Below are 20,476 nucleotides of genomic sequence, written 5' to 3' on the forward strand. Positions count from 1 at the left end.
AGTCAATACTGTTAGAGAAGGAAATGTTTCCTTACATCCCTTATGATCCCATCTCTGGAACACAAAGATGGGGTCATAAAGGATGTAAGGGATGTGCCAAGTATTAATTTGTCCATCAGAACATTGAAGAGTGCCGGGGTAAGCGCTCCACCCTGAGGTGTACCCAACTCAACGGTGCAGAATTCTTACTAATAATCCCATTGAAAAAGGACCGAGGCGGTCCTATTACTCAGTCACCCCCTGAGCCATGCCAACTGTCTTCCTTTAACTCCAAAAGAGTATAGTTGTTCTAAGATTAATTCTCTGTTTGCTCTGTCACAAGCAGTAAAGAGATTAATATCGCCCGAGAACTTGCTCCCTGTCTAATAAAATATTCAACAAAGAAAGTTTGAATGTTTTTTACGGGAAGAAGGCATGCAGGTTAGGCGCAAGTTGGGGTCTAATTTCAAATATTAACCCGTCGAGGATAATCCTCTCAAGAACTTTACACATACACGATGTCAGAGATTAGTTAGATTTTTTGTGAATTTGGCTTGGGTGTGGGCGTGTGAGTTTGGGCGTGTGAGTTTGGGCATGTGAGTGTGGGCGTGTGGGTGTGGGCGTGTGGGCGTGATGAGTACCTGATGAGTGATGAGGACTTGCGTCGTCGAGGTGTCGCAGTACAGAACCAGCTCTATATGTTGGTCTTATGTGTTGTAATGGGTCACTGAGGTATTCCATGTAACTGGCGAACCTCCCTTCCCCCTCTCTCTCTCTCTCTCTCTCTCTCTCCCTGCACCTCCTACCTGTTCCTCTTTCCTTCCTTACCCCCTTCACTCCCTCCCCCCCTCCCTTATTCATCTTTTCCACCCCTCTCCCTCACCTCTCCCCCACACTGTGTGGGGGGGGGGGGTGAGGAGAGGGCCCAGGTGTAGCACACAAGGTCTGGGCTTTAATTAACAAAGTACTTGAGGCGTGAGCTCCTGGTGACTCTTGGGTCTATAACAGCTATAATTGATACTATTGCTTGTGTTCTTGTTAATGGTTTTGTTATGCTCTTTCACCTACTGTCTTTGTTCTTATTGTTAAACCTCTGCAAGTGGTATTGGCGGTATTCATTGAATCACTAGTTTTCCCGGTGTGTGTGTGTGTGTGTGTGTGTGTGTGTGTGTGTGTGTGTGTGTGTGTGTGTGTGTGTGTCATACAAGCTGACCTCTATTCATTGCGCTGACACATTGGAGTCTATCACCACCTTACCCGGCGCCAAAGTGGCAGACCTCCCAACGTGGCTGACACCAAGGTGGCCTACCCAAAAGGAGTCGAACACCAAGTAGAGTGGAGTGCTTCTGACACCTAAGTGACTGACACCCCCAGAGTGTCCCAGTACCATTAACCTGGGTAGTAAATGTTTACAACACTCTCTCTCTCTCTCTCTCTCTCTCTCTCTCTCTCTCTCTCTCTCTCTCTCTCTCTCTCTCTCTCTCTCTCTCTCTCTCTCTCTCTCTCTCTCTCTCTCTACACCCGAGTGAGGGTGTCAGGCGATTAAAAGCTCCAAATAGTCAATAAATTCCCATATCATTCAGCACGGAGGATTATTATCCGCAATTAAAAACTATTTCGGAAGCGTTCGCCAGCACGGAACTCAAATGAAGAGAACTCAAATGAAGAGGTTGGTAACGTGCGCGGTCACTGTATCTCCCGGGACCCGCCGCCGCCGCCGCCGCCCCGCGCATCTCTCTCGGTCACTGACCATTGCAAATGAAAATAAAAAAATCATGATGCCTAAACAGAGAGAAGCGTTGGGGGTGTAACGGCCGTGACAACACTGCCATCTGTTGGACGGTGGTAGAGTGACCAGTACTGGGAGGTGGCGGTACTAAAGAGTACACAGTACAGGCGAAATAATCTACTAGACTAAGTCAAATGAGTCTCTTAAATTACCCGACAGCTTCTGCTGGTTGTAGACGACCTCAGGAGCATGTCCCTGCTGGCGGGCGGAGACCCAGGACGCTCACTCCACACCTACACACTCCACACCTGCACACTCCACACACCTTCCAGCGGGAAACATGCGTGAAATAATACGAATAATATCTTCTACGACCGCTCGTTGCCAGACACGGCACTTCATGTCCCAACCCGTCCTCGACTCAAGTCCTTTCCATCCAGCGGTCGACCCCCCCCCACAGCCGCATTGAAAATTTTTTACATGCTGTTCATTCAAAATGGTAATTTTCTCAAATATAAATCAATATTATTATATATTGGCATATTGTGCATATATAGGCATAGGTTAGATTAGGTGTTTAGGTTCTGTTGGCGATTATTTGTATTTGTAGTACGTGGGTGAAGCATTTACAGCGTTGTGGTTCGAACAAAATTCGTCAGTGAAGCACTTGTTCCGGATATGTTCGAACGTCAACAGTTGTGAGTCGTGTGTAAACGGTTTTTCATTCATAAACAGGGGGTTTGGCGGATGGACGGAATCACTTTTGGATCTTTGTTTAGAGGACGGGCTGTAGTTTGGAGAACGGGCTGTGGCGCAATTACGGAGTTGCGATTCGAACGGAGAACTTCAGTGAAGCACTATTCGAGAAATGTCCGAACGTCATCAGTGAACCGTTTTTCATTCATAAACATTGGGGTTTGGGAGCCGGATTAACGAGCAGTTGACCATTGTTAGTGAAGACGGGTTGCCTGTAGATAGTTCCCTGAGGATGATACAGTCTGAGATATTGGTTGTGACTCAATGGTGAGATTTATAATGATGGTGTTTGGTGGTCGTTGTTAGTGCGTCATGACCTTTCATCGTGACCTCCGTCCTTATAATGACTGTTCGCTCTCTCTCCTAATTATTGGTTCTTATATTTTGCATGGCTATACCAGCTGTACCTTAGATGACGTGAATAGTTCATAATAACGAATAATAATAATATTATTATTAATAATAATAAGAGAAGGGACGTCACGAGCATAACAAGGAATACAATTATTACATTTATTTTTATATCTAATCTTATTATAACCATTTCCTGCTTATGAACTATATCAGGATATTTCATTTCGGGTAATTAAAATTAAATTAATATATTATATCGTCTATCTTCTGTGTGTGTTTCCTCAGAAGGATCTATTTAGTTCTTGGAATGTGGATGATTGGGCTCTCCTGGTGTTGGGGGAATGAACCATACATGTCAAGCCTGTCCCTGCCTCGCCCCCTTTGTGCCTCGCCCCCTTAGTGCCCCGCCCCTTAGTGCCCCGCCCACTTGTGCCCTGCCTCTTTAGCCCCTTACACCCTTTGTCCCTTCAAATCCCCCCTTCGCCCCTGTCCCTCAGAGCCCCGCCGCTCACAATCACCTCTTCCAGTGTTGCAAGAGGAAGCTGGCCGCATGCCAACTCTTCCCTCTCTCCTTGTCTGGCACGTGAGGTGTTGTTTGGTACGTGAGGTGTTGCTTGGCACGTGAGGTGTTGCTTGGTACGTGAGGTGTTGCTTGGTACGTGAGGTGTTGCTTGGTACGTGAGGTGTTGTTTGGTACGTGAGGTGTTGCTTGGTACGTGAGGTGTTGTTTGGTACGGGAGGTGTTGCTTGGTACGTGAGGTGTTGCTTGGTACGGGAGGTGTTGTTTGGTACGTGAGGTGTTGCTTGGTACGTGAGGTGTTGTTTGGTACGTGAGGTGTTGTTTGGTACGTGAGGTGTTGCTTGGCACGTGAGGTGTTGCTTGACACGTGAGGTGTTGCTTGGTACGGGAGGTCTTGCTTGGTACGTGAGGTGTTCCTTGCCACGTGAGGTGTTGCTTGCCACGTGAGGTGTTGCTTGGTACGTGAGGTGTTGCTTGGCACGTGAGGTGTTGCTTGGTACGGGAGGTGTTGCTTGGTACGGGAGGTGTTGCTTGGTACGGGAGGTGTTGCTTGGTACGGGAGGTGTTGCTTGGTACGGGAGGTGTTGCTTGGTACGGGAGGTGTTGCTTGGTACGTGAGGTGTTGCTTGGTACGTGAGGTGTTGCTTGCCACCTGAGGTGTTGCTTGGTACGGGAGGTGCTGCTTGGTACAGGGGGTGTTCCTTGCCACGTGAGGTGTTGCTTGGTACGTGAGGTGTTGCTTGGCACGTGAGGTGTTGCTTGGCACGTGAGGTGTTGCTTGCCACGTGAGGTGTTGCTTGGCACGTGAGGTGTTCCTTGCCACGTGAGGTGTTGCTTGCCACGTGAGGTGTTGCTTGGCACGTGAGGTGTTCCTTGCCACGTGAGGTGTTCCTTGCCACGTGAGGTGTTGCTTGGTACGTGAGGTGTTACTTGGTATTTGTGTTTGGGAGATGAAGACAAAAACTGGGATACAAGGACAAGGAGCTGGGATATCAGAACAAGGAGCTGGGATATCAGAACAAGGAGCTGGGATATCAGAACAAGGAGCTGGGATATCAGAACAAGGAGCTGGGATACGAGAGGGAATACGAGAACGGTACCCAACCTGGTTCGGGTAATTCACCATCCCACTCAAGTTACCAAACTCACCCTACATGTCACGTATTTCTGACCCTACATCCCAACTTTCCAAAGTTCCCCCTGGACCATCGGGGATCGAGCGTCGACCCTGCAAGAAGAGAGGTCGAAGCTGTGTACCAACCAGTCCAAGGATGGGTCAGTCCTCGTCTGGAAAACACGAGGTCGTGGTTTGAGGCTCTCAGACTCCTACTGGTGCGTTTATTGAGGGTCTGGAAGGTAATGTTTCAGTCTTCTTGAAGCTAAGTCTTGACATTCCCGAAGATATTGTCTCGGGGCAATGAAGGGTCTGCTGAGATACTGCCCCTCGCTCTTCTTGGCTGTCATCTTGGACCATCGTGGGATTTTCTCTCTTAATTCCACAGCAGACTGGGAGTCTTCAAGCAGACTCGCAGACCTCCAGCACACTGGGAGACTCAAAGCAGATTTTGAGACTCCGAGCAGACCTGCAAGAATCATAGCAGACTGAGGGACATCAAGGAGACTATGAGAGACCTCATCAGAGGTAATCTTGTGTTCTTGAAGGCAGGGCTGAAGACGACATGAAGTGCTCTAAACTCTTAGATCCTGGAAGCTCTGTCTAGCACGGGATGAGTCGCACACCTTACCCACCTCCACCACTGTCTTCACGACTTCCCCAAGTGGCTTGATCACCACGGGTGAGTACCGTCAGTGAGTAACAAGAGACTGATGACTCTATGTCCCTCTCCCGCGCCAACTAACGAATACAACATAAAATGTTAACGAACTCCATCTATTGTAGAGCCTCGTGCATTAACGAAGCTTGATTATTTATTAACATGAAGCTTGAAGTGTGTGTGTGGTGTAAGGCGCAAGAGGAGCGGGGAAGGGGCGGGGGGGACGGGCCAAGTTTAGTGAGCAAACATAGCAGTGAAAGGACGCGCTTCGGGGTGTGTGCTGGGCGGAGTGACTCGGGTCGTGAATAGTGCCACTGCCACGACCCCACGGAGCTAGCAGCTAGGAGGAGCTAGCAGCTAGGAGGAGCTAGCAGCTAGGAGGAGCTAGCCGCTAGGAGGAGCTAGCAGCTAGGAGGAGCTAGCAGCTAGGGGGAGCTAGCAGCTAGGGGGGAAGCCAATAGCAGCTCTGACAGTGTTGTGAAGACAGGCCATTGAAATGTACTCGAGTTCTGTAAAGCCTTGAGGCTCCAACAACTGACTAGAACCTGTCCACGACACTAGCGACCAGGAGTTGGTCGACCTGTCCACGACACTAGCGACCAGGAGTTGGTCGACCTGTCCGCGACACTAGCGACCAGGAGTTGGTCGACCTGTCCGCGACACTAGCGACCAGGAGTTGGTCGACCTGTCCACGACACTAGCGACCAGGAGTTGGTCGACCTGTCCGCGACACTAGCGACCAGGAGTTGGTCGACCTGTCCGCGACACTAGCGACCAGGAGTTGGTCGACCTCTCCACGACACTAGCGACCAGGAGTTGGTCGACCTGTCCACGACACTACCGACCAGGAGTTGGTCGACCTGTCCGCGACACTAGCGACCAGGAGTTGGTCGACCTGTCCACGACACTAGAGACCAGGAGTTGGTCGACCTGTCCACGACACTAACGACCAGGAGTTGGTCGACCTGTACACGACACTAACGACCACTAGTTAGTCATCTACTCTTACAGATGATGGCACAGATACATGCAGATATCAACATATAGATATCCTCAGACGGTGGTCACGGTGGTAAGGCAGTGTCTGGGATGCTCCCGGACGCAGGTTCGAATCCTCGTCACGGCCCTTGTGGATTTGTTCATTTGATGCATCACGTTAGTGTGATCTCTGTGTGTTATGGTGTTCACGATATTCTCCCTATAAACAAAGTTCAAAATATTCAACCCTTTAAAGTTCAACAACATAACTTGGGGTATGAAAACATATAATAGAAACATGACAGGAGGGAAGGGAGCTATGAGGGAAAAGCACCAAGGCATTACGACTATACAGCACTGGGAAGGGGTCAGGATAAGGATTTGGGATGGGACGGTGGAGGAAGGAATGGTGCCCAACCACTTGGACCGTCGGGGATTGAACGCCGACCTGCATGAAGCGAGACCGTCGCTCTACCTGTTTAAAACCCCTGAATACACGCAAATCTCCCGACCTACACACACACACACACACACACACATGTAGATATGATAGAGGCTCATTAGGCTCAGGAACCTGTACACCAGTTGATTGATCTGTTGAGAGGCGGGACCAAAGAGCCAAAGCTCAACCCCCGCAAGCACAACTAGGTGAGTACAACTAGGTGAGTACACGCACACACACACACACACACACACACACACACACACACATATCAAATGTAGATATGATAGAGCCCAATAGGCTCAGGAATCTGTACACCAGTTGATTGACGGTTGAGAAGCGGGACCAAAGAGCCAGAGCTCAACCCCCGCAAGCACAATTAGGTGAGTACACGCACACACACACACACACACACACACACACACACACACACACACACACACACACACACACACACACACACACACACACACACACACACACACTAGAAGGAGCTGCTATTCTCCCATTTTACAATTAGACACCAACGTAAGTGGCAATATATTCCCGCGTCGACATGGATAACTAAATTAACCGCCGTTGCAATTTCAGGAACTAGACGTGTCGGAGGAAGGAGCGTCCTGGCGCCGCAAGCCGACGTCAAAACATCTACTCTAGAACCATTCGCCTGATTCCTCTGTTCACCAAGCAGTAAACAGGTCCCTGGGAGTTATAAAACCGTTATGGTGGCATCTTGAGGAAGGTCATTAGCTGGCCTAGACACATCTCCGTAACCCCAGCAGCCTTCCCGGACCAGAAAATGAGGATAACCAAAAGGATAAGAAATGTTATATAGGTTTCTAAAATAGATAGCGAGCCTCGCTCCGGCAACTTGGCGTGTTCCAAGTTGAGATTATCCTTCATTGGAGAAGGGCCCAAAGCCTGAGGGAAGTACTTCACAATCGACTTGAGAATGGTCCAGGACGGACCGAAACGTCGTCGTCCCTTCACCTTCTAGTGTGTGGTCTGGTCAACATACTTCAGCCACGTTATTGTGACTCATCGCCTGCTGAGGGAAGTATGTAATGTAAAGTATGAAAAGTATGAAACTATCCTATCCTAACCCAACCTCACCTAACCTAACAAAAATACAATAAAATTTTATTTTATATATGGTGGCAGCGAGGTGTGTGATGCTAATATTACATCATAAGTGTTATACCGGTACAGGGTTTAGACCCTAATTGTCCACTGGTAGAGGGCCCAGGAGGTGCCTTGAGTGACTGTTGCTTCAACACAATCATTAGTAACTTAAAAATCTTACTTAACTGAGGAAAATTCAATAGTGCTTCCCTCCAACAGTCAGTGCTTCACTCCAACAGTCAGTGCTTCACTCCAACAGTCAGTGCTTCACTCCAACAGTCAGTGCTTCACTCCAACAGTCAGTGCTTCACTCAAACAGTCAGTGCTTCACTCAAACAGTCAGTGCTTCACTCAAACAGTCAGTGCTTCACTCCAACAGTCAGTGCTTCACTCAAACAGTCAGTGCTTCACTCCAACAGTCAGTGCTTCACTCCAACAGTCAGTGCTTCACTCAAACAGTCAGTGCTTCACTCCAACAGTCAGTGCTTCACTCCAACAGTCAGTGCTTCACTCAAACAGTCAGTGCTTCACTCCAACAGTCAGTGCTTCACTCCAACAGTCAGTGCTTCACTCAAACAGTCAGTGCTTCACTCCAACAGTCAGTGCTTCACTCCAACAGTCAGTGCTTCACTCCAACAGTCAGTGCTTCACTCAAACAGTCAGTGATTCACTCCAACAGTCAGTGCTTCACTCCAACAGTCAGTGCTTCACTCCAACAGTCAGTGCCTCACTTCAACTGTCAATACCTTACTCCAACAGTGACTGTCAGTGGCTGTCATCAGCCGTCAAGAGGCTATCAACAGTGGCCAAGTGACTGTCAACAGCCGTCAAGAGGCTATCAACAGTGGCCAAGTGACTGTCAACAGCCGACAAGAGGCTATCAACAGTGGTCAAGTGACTGTCAACAGCCGTCAAGAGGCTATCAACAGTGGTCAAGTGACTGTCAACAGCCGTCAAGAGGCTATCAACAGTGGCCAAGTGACTGTCAACAGCCGTCAAGAGGCTATCAATAGTGGCCAAGTGACTGTCAACAGCCGTCAAGAGGCTATCAACAGTGGCCAAGTGACTGTTAACAAGCCTGTCAACTGCTAGACACCTTTTACCACTAGGACGGAAAGAGGTTCTGAGTCTTATTGATATTTTCATGACCACTGCGTCCCCACGCTATCCTCTTTAGTGAGTCGACATCTTTGTTCTCTTATAGCCCCAGTCTTATAGCCCCAGTCTTATAGCCCCAGTCTTATTACTCTAGTCTTATAGCTCGTGTCTTATAGCTCGTGTCTTATAGCTCCAGTCTTATAGCTCCAGTCTTATAGCCCCAGTCTTATAGCTCGTGTCTTATAGCTCGTGTCTTATAGCTCGTGTCTTATAGCTCCAGTCTTATAGCCCCAGTCTTATAGCTCGTGTCTTATAGCTCGTGTCTTATAGCTCGTGTCTTATAGCCCCAGTCTTATAGCCCCAGTCTTATAGCCCCAGTCTTATAGCCCCAGTCTTATAGCCCCAGTCTTATAGCTCCAGTCTTATAGCTCCAGTCTTATAGCTCCAGTCTTATTACTCGAGTCTTATTGCTCCTGTCTTATAGCTCGAGTCTTATAGTTCCAGTCTTATAGCCCCAGTCTTATAGCTCCAGTCTTATAGCTCCAGTCTTATTGCTCCAGTATTATTGCTCCAGTCTTATAGCTCGAGTCTTATAGTTCCAGTCTTATAGCCCCAGTCTTATAGCTCCAGTCCTATAGCCCCAGTCTTATAGCCCCAGTCTTATAGCTCCAGTCTTATAGCTCGTGTCTTATAGCTCGAGTCTTATAGTTCCAGTCTTATAGCTACAGTCTTATAGCCCCAGTCTTATAGCCCCAGTCTTATAGCTCCAGTCCAGCCCCTTCCCCCTTTCCACCGACTGGGTGTTCAAGAGGTCATATTTACCCAACACCGGCAGTCGTCTCCTCGTCTCCTTATCGGGTCAACAGAGATAAGTTTCTGCACTTTCCACCCCACCCACCCCGTCCACACCCCGCCCACCCCGCCCACACCCCGTCCACACCCCGCCCACCCCGCCCACACCCCGTCCACACCCCGCCCACCCCGCCCACACCCCGTCCACACCCCGCCCACACCCCGCCCACACCCCGCCCACAAAGGGTGGGAGGGAGGGCGATAATACGGTAATCACTAAAGAGCAATTTATTATTCACATTGATGTAATATGCTATATGTTATTAATTAATTTTTAAAATAAAATCAATAAAATCACAAGTGTTCGATCATTCCTTTTTGTACTGTGTTTCCCTTCATAATCTGCCTCTAGTGCCACGATGAGAAATGAAAATAATGGAGATATAGAGTAAAATTACTGCTAGTAAATAAAACATTGAAATAAATTATAAATAAAAGAACTACTCAACATAATAGAACTTCACTGTGAGTGTATGAGTAATACATTCATAATTAAAGCACTACAATCTACCACTTGATTGTAACAATCGTCGGTAGAAGCTCCGATCACTTCTGCGATGGTATATCGTGGTCTTATTACAATCATTAAAGGTGATTCAACGTTAATAACCTAACTACCATCACCGCCCTGTTACGACCACTAGAACCACCACCCTTACATCCCCCGGTGGAACTAAAAACACGACCACCATTACTGCTGCCAACATCACTCACCACCACCGTCACCACCATCACCACCATCACCACAACCGTTCCCACTCCCCACCATCACCAACACTAATCTTTGTAATCGCTATCACAGCCTCCAACGCTCTTGCTCTCTTGGTGATGTTGTCTAAGTCTCTGCGTGGTGGTATCTGGGCCACCCGAGCCACAACGAGGCTTCAGTGTGGGCCCCAGAGTGAAGCCTCAATGTGGGCCCCCAAAAACAGGCAACAACAGGGCCCCCAGAGAGAGAGGCATCAATGTGGGCCCCCAGAGAGAGAGGCATCAATGTGGGCCCCCAGAACGAAGCCTCAATGTGAGCCCCCAGAGAGAAGCATCAATGTGGGCCCCCAGAGAGAGGCATCAATAGGGCCCCCAGACCGAAGCCGCAATGAGACCTCTGGCGAAGCTTCATTGCTTCTGCTTCATCCCTTAAATCTACTATTCCTTCAGTACTAGTCAGCCTCCCGGGCCAATAGCAATCTTCCCGTTAATCTCAGACGACTAATGATAGCTAATCTCGCTACCGATTATCCCGGATCGATCCTCGGCAATTATCTTTCCACTGTGCGTCTGGCGAAGTTTTACTGCCGCCTGCAGGCCATTTGACTTTACAGAAGTTATGCCTATTAATACATGTTTATCGTTCGAAGAAGTCTTTAATATATTTGCTCTGGAAGTTAGATATCTTGTGCTACCTAACCTAACTTTTTGGCTCTAAAAAAAATAAGTTTTTTTAGAGCCAAAATATTTTTGGTATTAGTTTAATTAATTAGTTTTTTTTGGCAATATGCTGGTAACAGAGATATCAAAGAAGTTGTATTTTGTTTATAGATTATTGAAAATCTAAACAAAAGGACGAACTAAATTATATGTGAACCAGGTCAATACCATGTGATGATAGAGATATTATATGGGTACTATAAACACCGCGTCACACCCTCGCTGTAGCGCAAGTGTAAACAATATACATGATTGTTTACACTTGTGTCAACAGTGTAAATGATTCAGACATGTTTGTTGGTCCTCGTGTAAATTTAAAACAATTATATTTATAGAGCGAACAATGGAAAATTAATTACTAAAAAATAGTTATCAATTAGTCTAAATTTAAATACATGATATATTAAGAATTTGTTGAAGGAATGAATGACAGGAGGTAGAATGGCAAGTATATGGGATGAGTTTATAATTATATTTATCAACTAATTCTATCTCAACTAAATATCTTTCTTATTACAAAAAAAAAATTCTGATGCTACAACTCCTGAGAATAACACTATATTATGCTAAGTTTAATTTCTACATTTGGATAAAAACGGAAAAAATACAATTAGTTTGGCTAACAAGAATCGTACAAACCCAAGTCACTTATATATCTAAGTTACCGAGGCAGATTACAAAGAAAACGCGTTTTCTATGTAATGTTTACTAATACATTCCCTTTTTAACGGATTGGAAACTGCCGTTAAAATGCGACCTATTGGATGATAGCGCGGGTTGTATTATTGTATTTGATAAATTTTCTGTATTTTTTGTATGTTTATTGAATACGTCGTTATAATTTATCATTCCGGTATGAGAGCTGACAGCTGTGGTATACTGACAGTGTGAAAGCTGACAGCTGTGGTATACTGACAATGTGAGAGCTGACAGCTGGGGTATACTGACAACGTGAGAGCTGACAGCTGGGGTATACTGACAATGTGAGAGCTGACAGCTGTGGTCTACTGACAATGTGAGAGCTGACAGCTGGGGTATACTGACAATGTGAGAGCTGACAGCTGTGGTATACTGACAACGTGAGAGCTGACAGCTGGGGTATACTGACAATGTGAGAGCTGACAGCTGTGGTATACTGACAGTGTAAGAGCTGACACATGTGATCTACTGACAATGTGAGAGAGCTGACAGCTGTGGTATACTGACAGTGAGAGAGCTGGCACCTGTGATCTTGTGACAATGTGAGAGCTGATACATATGGTATACTGACAGTGAGAGAGCTGACAGCTGTGGTATACTGACAGTGTAAGAGCTGTCATCAACTAGTACTGTGAGAGCTGACAGCTGTCATCAACTACTGCTGTGAGGCCTGGTGACTGTCTACTATACCGGCCCACTTACAACTGACAGCTCTCGACAAGGTCTGCGTCTCTATCACTCCATCAAGTCTTTTGATTAATTCACATCATAATTTATATTATTAATTATCATTAACCCAATATTTCTATTAACATTCTCTGGTATATATATTTGCATTACTGACAGATGGGTTATTGTTTAATTAAATTTTATCGAGCATTTAAAGCTTTGTACTTGTTTATTAAATATAATTGTTTGCGTATTTAATATAATTGTTTACATATTTGATATAATTGTTTAAGTGCAGATGAAGAAAATGATATCAGCGAAGTTACTTCTCAGGGAAATGCTCTAAAGCAGTATAGGATTATATAGCACGTGGAAGGGGATAGGAGAACAGGACAGGTGCTGGGACAGGAGGGCAGAAGGATGGAACGGTGACCAATAACTTGGACCATCGGGGATTGATTGTGTCTTACTTGAAGCCATCATTCCCATTTTTTTTGGCATCATTACTAACAGTTTGATCGATTGAGCCCTTCTCGCACTCACTACACCTGCTTTTCACCACATCAGTTGGTTTTATGGTTAGGTTGAACTCCACATTAATGGAAATATTAAGAAAATAGACTAAAACAATATATAAGTTATACACATTGATGTTAATGGTCTCTGAGGTAAAGAGGACTCTGATGGTCAAGAGGTCTCGCCATGACCTCTTGCGAAACATTTGTAATAGAGCAGGAGGAGAATTTTAGCGCCTGGGAATCTGATTGGACAGTTCTTTGTCTGGCCGGTGTTTGGCGGGAACGGCAGCGAGCGCTGATTGGCTGCAATGGACACCATCGATCAACCAATGAAGAGGAAGGAAAGATTGCCTATGTGTTTCATCTTTGAGAAGGAAGGAGAGAGGAATGGACGGATAGAAAGGACAGGTAGGGAATAAGGAGAAAGGATAGAGACTGAGGAAGGGCATTATGGAAAGAGGGAGAAGAGAAATGGAGGGAGGAAAGGAGAGACGAGTGAATATGAAAGGAAGGGCTGACGATAAAGCCCGTAATAAGGGATGAGGAAGGAGAGAGGGTGGAAGGAAGAATAGAGGTAGGGAGGCAGGAGGATAGGAGAAGGGGGGACGGGAAATAAAGGGAGGAAGGGATAGATAGATGGACAAGGAAGAGGTGGTCGACCATGACAAAAATAATAAGATCAATATATATATATTTAATAAACAAATATATAAGCATTTTTAGGCTTTCTGTCTCTACCCTATTTATTCCCCATCTCGTCTCCTCTTACCATCTCTCTTCCTCCTCCTCTCTCCCTCTTCCAGTCTCTTTTCCCATGCCTTTAGTTTATTCTTCCCGTTTGCTTCCCACGTTGTCTCCTTCATGTTGTCTCTTACTCTTTTATTTGTTTTTTTCCTTAATATTTGTCTCTTCTCCTACTTGTTGTTCCCTAATCGTTCATTCCCGTTTAACGCATTCCATTCTCCCTCTCTCTCTCTCTCTCTCTTTCTCTCTCTCTCTCTCTCTCTCTCTCTCTCTCTCTCTCTCTCTCTCTCTCTCTCTCTCTCTCTCTCTCTCTCTCTCTCTCTCTCACACACAATAACTTGCTAAATGTGGTTCACTTCAGAGTTCTGGACATAAACTAATGTTTGCCATTAACACAAGTTATGTGTCCAGAGGAGCGTTGCTTCCTCCTCCTCCTCCTCCTCTCCTTCATCTCTCACCTCCTCTGCTTCCTTCTCCTCTACTCTGAGTTCAAATTGTTCATCATATTTTCTTATTCTTCATCTTCTCATTCATTACAGGTGGTTGGGCGGACCAGTTGAGTAGGAGTACTGAGTGGCAGCTACCGGTGGAGAACCGGAGGTACCGGTTTGGATGGCCAATACTGAACGACCAGCAGTGTGGGGGGGAATAAACGCTGTGTTGTAGGGTAGACTGAAGGAAATACTGGGGGGAAGGGGGAAGGTAAGGGCCGTGAGGGCAGGCAGGTCCATTAAGGGCACTCAGGGAGGGTAGGTAATGAGAGAGACTGCCCACGGCGCAGAAAAGTTGCTACCATCGACAAATTCCTTGGGAGTTGCAGCTCGCTAATTGGAAACTTAATGTGAATCCTTCTTGATAATAGTCGTGTCCTTCCAGCTGCTCCTCCTCCTTCCAGATTCCTTCAGCTCTACCTGTGTGCCATATCTTTATTTCTCCTCTACCGCTTCCACTTCTTTGATACTAATACCTTTGTTTTTTCTTAATGTTTACGCTCCTCTTCTGACACTCCTAGTTCTCTCATGTCTATTTTAGCTAGTATCATTTCTCCTCCCTTTCCTACTTCGTTGTTTACATTTCTCCCTCCCTCCCTCTCTCCCTGTGCGCAGTCCTCTCTCTCTCGCTCTCTCTCCATCGCTCCCTATTTCCCTTCTTCACTATCATCCTACTTGATTCAACTACTTCTTATCTGTTTCTCTGATTATCTCCCTCTCCTATTTCCTTCCTTCCTTCCTTCCTTCCTTTATTCTCTCCCTTCCTCCCGCCCTGTACATATTGCTGAAGGTATTGGCAGCAAACACGAGAACGTAGCGGAAGTGAAGGGAGGTAAGAGGCCGGCAGAAGAGGGTGAGTAGTGGGCGGGGGCTGGCGTGAGATGTGGGCGGTGGCACAGCGCCCACTCCACAGCCTGGTGTGGGATGTGGGTGGGGGCCGGATCTTAGGTGTGGGAGGGGGCATGAATGTAGTGAAGGTGAGGGGTCGGTGTGGGGGGTGGGCGCGGACTCGTGTGTCAGTGGGCGGGAAAGGGTGTGTGGGGTGGGCGGGAACGGGTTAGCGTGTAGGGGGGGGGGCAGGGCCACATTCCCACGTTAATGCTCAGAACATCACTATAACCAGTCAGAAATATTTCCCATGAGGCGCCATGCAACACTATTTCTTTTTGTAATTTTTCCTTTCACTTTGCGAGACTGGTCTTAGAAATATGGATAGTTGGAGTCGTAGCCGGGGATGGGCAATGGGGGCAAGGGGGGAAGGGGAAAGAGAGAGAGAGAGAGAGAGAGAGAGAGAGAGAGAGAGAGAGAGAGAGAGAGAGAGAGAGAGAGAGAGAGAGAGAGAGAGAGAGAGAGAGAAAGAGAGAGAGAGAGAGAGAGAGAGAGCGAGCAGGAGTCATCTAAAAGCACAGAGTACTGAAAACACCAATTAAATAATTGGAGCTCCCAAATATACTTCGAAAAATGCAAAAAAAAATTAGAACACTAGAATAAACTGTTCGCCGTAACTCTACGGACGGAGCGTGCCACGGTTCACTATCAGAACATTTACACAAATCTGAAACTGAATCCCACACTGACTGGTTTACCACTGCTGTTGTATACGTATTCCAACACCACACACCGTCCTCCAACACCACACACCGCCCACCAACCCCACACACCGCCCACCAACACTACACACCGCCCACCAACACCACACACCGCCCACCAACACCACACACCGCCCACCAACACCACACACCGCCCACCAACACCACACACCGCCCACCAACACCACACACCGCCCACCAACACCACACACCGCCCACCAACACCACACACCTTGTCCACCACCAACATCTGGCCATTTTAAACCATTCGACCCTTGTACTGACACAATGTTTTGAAAATTACCCGATTACCACTCACAGCTCTAAGATCTTGATATTCCTCCTCCCAGCAGCAGGAACTTAAATCCACCTTTGGAATACATGGAGAACTACGACAGGAACCTGTACTAGTGGTGATAAAGGTCCCCCTACATAAAACTACTTTCAATTATCCACAAGCTCTAAAAACACCAGCACATCTGATCCATGTTAGTAACATCCCAACACACACACACACACCTGGCCCCAACGCTACCGAGCCTCTCAACACACCTGGTCCCGTCTCTTCCACACCCCGACCCCTGTGAATCCCAACTCCCGCCCTGAACTCGAGAACGATTTACTAACCAATTACATTAGCGACCAGTCAACCAGTGACAACATCGTTAGCACCGGACGAGCACTTCTGTACCGTAAACCCCTTTTGATCTACCTCGCCCTCGTGCATATATATCTCAAACCGGAGATATTGCAATGGCGTTCTATGTAGTCATTCTAGCGATGTCGCAACCGCTGATACGGACAGTGAATGGCCGCATCTTCCTATGTACATAAGGCTATTGGGGGCTAATTGAGGTCGGCGAGGAGGCTCTTCTGCTCTGTTGGCGCCAGCTATCGTTCTATCACCTCACCTGCTGTTATCTTCATGGTATCTTAGATACTTTTACCTGGCGGAGATAGTTCCTCAGGCGTACAGTGACGCGTCGACGATAACAAGTTCTTGTGAGAATCATCTACATTAGTATTTTTGTGACAGAGGATTGAACCTCTGATTCTGCTTCATCGGGTCGTCTCAACTGCTTCTGTCCAACTGTCTTATACTGTAACTGTCTATCACATCCCCTGTCTCATACTGTAATTGTCTATCACAGCCCCTGTCTCATACTGTAACTGTCTATCACAGCCCCTGTCTCATACTGTAATTGTCTATCACAGCCCCTGTCTCATACTGTAACTGTCTATCACAGCCCCTGTCTCATACTGTAACTGTCTATCACAGCCCCTGTCTCATACTGTAACTGTCTATCACATCCCCTGTCTCATACTGTAACTGTCTATCACAGCACCTGTCTCATACTGTAACTGTCTATCACAGCACCTGTCTCATACTGTAACTGTCTATCACAGCACCTGTCTCATACTGTAACTGTCTATCACATCCCCTGTCTCATACTGTAACTGTCTACCACAGCACCTGTCTCAAACTGTAACGGCCTAACTGGCCAGTTAACAAATATCTGCCTGCTATTTCATTCAAATTCGTGAACTTTGAAATTCGTGAAAAATTCGTGAACTTTCAAAATGAAAACTGGACACACCCTCTTTCTAACAACTATGACTCTGTAAAATGAACCATTAAAAAGGTTCATGGTTCATTGCGAAGGGAATTTATCAATTGCAATTTCTCAGGCCGAAATGTTTTTTTTTTCCGTAGACGGGCAACATGGCGGCCGACACAGTGTTCCAAGATTTCAACAGTCGCAGGCGACGAGTCACAATAACGTGGGTGAAGTATGTTGACCAGACCACACACTAGAAGGTGAAGGGACGACGACGACGTTTCGGTCCGTCCTGGACCATCCTCAAGTCGATTTCCATTCATTTCAACAGTCATTTGATAAGCTATCTCATCAAGGGCAGGTTACACCAGGTGTACGGTATGGACGGGTGTATGGACAGGTACGAGGAGATGTTTATCTTAGGTACGGACGGATATAGATATAGACGGATATAGGTACGGACGGACATAGATATGGACGGATATAGGTACGGACGGACATAGATATGGACGGATATAGGTACGGACGGACATAGATATGGACGAATATAGGTACGGACGGACATAGATATGGACGAATATAGGTACGGACGGACATAGATATGGACGAATATAGGTACGGACGGACATAGATACAGACGGATATAGGTACTGACGGATGTGTACACACACCTAGAACTACAATACAATGTTCACTAATAACACATAACACTTGAACATAACACATAACAAATGAACATAACACAACAATAGAATATACGACGTAAGAGCTCAACATAACACGTAATAATAGAACATAACACCTGACAATATAACATAGAACACAACGATAGCGTTAAGATTCAAGTTAAAACTATCTTAATTGACAGAAATCGAATTATGTCTCTACTCAGCGGGTTAAACCGAACAATTACGTGGAATAGGCTTCTGTGAGTTCTTCTATTGCCTCAAACCTGACCCTTCACTCGTGATAACTTGATCCAGCAGACTGTTGCTTGGAGCAACCCGCAGGCCCGCATATCCACTCTAACCCCGATGATTCGCCAATCCTTACAGCACCGTGTCTATTGTTCTGTCTCGAATAAGTTCATTCTCTTGTTTTTTTTACCGGCAATATATCTTATGTTTGCTGGGGGAGGTATTGAACAGTCGTGAACTTCTGATGTTCAAGTCGTGTTCATGACGTGTTCATGCCGTGTTCATGACGTGTTCATGACGTGTTCAAGTCGTGTTCATGACGTGTTCAAGCCGTGTTCAAGCCGTGTTCAGTGATTGGTCCTGTGGCACCTCTACTCTTCACTGCCTCTACTCTGTATTTACAGAGCTTATTTCCCTTTACATGTTTGTATACAGCTTAATAAAGCTGTTTGCTTGTGTGTGTGTGTGTGTTTTTTTCCCATAAACACGCGGCATTGTTTGAATCTAATTAATTTATTTTGTTTGATTTTGCATATATATATATATAAATATATATATATATATATATATATATATATATATATATATATATATATATATATATATATATATATGCGAACAAGCCTGAATGGTCCCCAGGACTATATGTGAATGAAAACTCATATATATATATATATATATATATATATATATATATATATATATATATATATATATATATATATATATATATATATATATATATATATATATTTGTATTTGAATAACTTGTTTATGACTGTTTACTCTTAATTTAATTTACATGTGATTTGGTTTATTCATGGTGTGGTTTACTCATGGTGTGGCTAACTCATGGTGTGGTTTACTCATGGTGTGGCTTACTCATGGTGTGGCTTACTCATGGTGTGGCTTACTCATGGTGTGGCTTACTCATGGTGTGGTTTACTCATGGTGTGGCTTACTCATGGTGTGGCTTACTCATGGTGTGGCTTACTCATGGTGTGGCTTACTCATGGTGTGGTTTACTCATGGTGTGGCTTACTCATGGTGTGGTCTACTCATGGTGTGGCTAACTCATGGTGTGGTTTACTCATGGTGTGGCTTACTCATGGTGTGGCTTACTCATGGTGTGGCTTACTCATGGTGTGGCTTACTCATGGTGTGGTTTACTCATGGTGTGGCTAACTCATGGTGTGGTTTACTCATGGTGTGGCTTACTCATGGTGTGGCTTACTCATGGTGTGGCTTACTCATGGTGTGGTTTACTCATGGTGTGGCTTACTCATGGTGTGGCTTACTCATGGTGTGGCTTACTCATGGTGTGGCTTACTCATGGTGTGGTTTACTCATGGTGTGGCTTACTCATGGTGTGGTCTACTCATGGTGTGGTTTACTCATGGTGTGGCTTACTCATGGTGTGGTTTACTCATGGTGTGGCTTACTCATGGTGTGGCTTACTCATGGTGTGGTTTACTCATGGTGTGGCTATCAGGTGATGTGAGGTACACATCATCTGACATCAAGTTCAAGTACGTTTATTGAGACAAGAAAAAAAATACATCTCAAAGGGATAGAGTAGCTTAGGCTATTTCTACCCCCCAAAAAAACAGAGCCGATATGACGCTCATGACAGATAACACACGAGTGTCACATGACACACGAGTGACACATGACACACGAGTGACACATGACACGAGTGTCACATGACACACGAGTGACACATAACACAGCCAAGAGAAAGGTAGACAAACAGGAGCCAAGTAAGTGCGGCAATATGGAAGCGCCTCTCACCCAGCGTCACCGAAATGACCTCAAACATTTACGAACCACAGATAACCCCGCATGCGGGAGAGGTGTGTGTGCGTGAAGGTCGCCGCCGCTGCCGCCAGCGCAAGTCTTACCTTGCCAGAGCCGCTTGCGGTAGTGTCCGTTGACGGGTACCCTGGGAGGGCCGTAGTAGTGAGCGTGGGAGAGCTTGTGGGAGAAGGTGGATGGGGACGTTCTTGGGTACGTCGGACGTCTCACCGTCGTGAAGAAGCCTGTGTCAGCCCCGTGCAGCCACCACATCCTCGTCAGCCCCGAGCCCCGCTCAACAGTCTGACAGTCACCAGCCTGACGTCTGATAGTCACCAGTCTGACGTCTGATAGTCACCAGTCTGACGTCTGACAATCACCAGCCTGACGTCTGATAGTCACCAGTCTGACGTCTGACAATCACCAGCCTGACGTCTGATAGTCACCAGTCTGACGTCTGACA

At 46.3% G+C, this 20,476-nt stretch overlaps 1 protein-coding gene across 1 annotated transcript in view; it reads right to left on the reverse strand.

The window, feature by feature from the left end:
- The window catches only part of Adar (Adenosine deaminase acting on RNA), a 153,900-nt gene extending 133,599 nt beyond the window's left edge, over nucleotides 1-20,301 (reverse strand). The window contains exon 1 of the mRNA XM_069306307.1: nucleotides 20,121-20,301. Coding sequence (XP_069162408.1) covers nucleotides 20,121-20,286 — 166 coding nt within the window. The 5' untranslated portion in view covers nucleotides 20,287-20,301. The remainder of the gene's footprint in view (nucleotides 1-20,120) is intronic.
- Between the last annotated feature and the right edge of the window lie 175 nt (nucleotides 20,302-20,476).

Source organism: Procambarus clarkii, chromosome 57 (assembly GCF_040958095.1).
Source record: "Procambarus clarkii isolate CNS0578487 chromosome 57, FALCON_Pclarkii_2.0, whole genome shotgun sequence".
Lineage (NCBI taxonomy): Eukaryota > Metazoa > Arthropoda > Malacostraca > Decapoda > Cambaridae > Procambarus > Procambarus clarkii.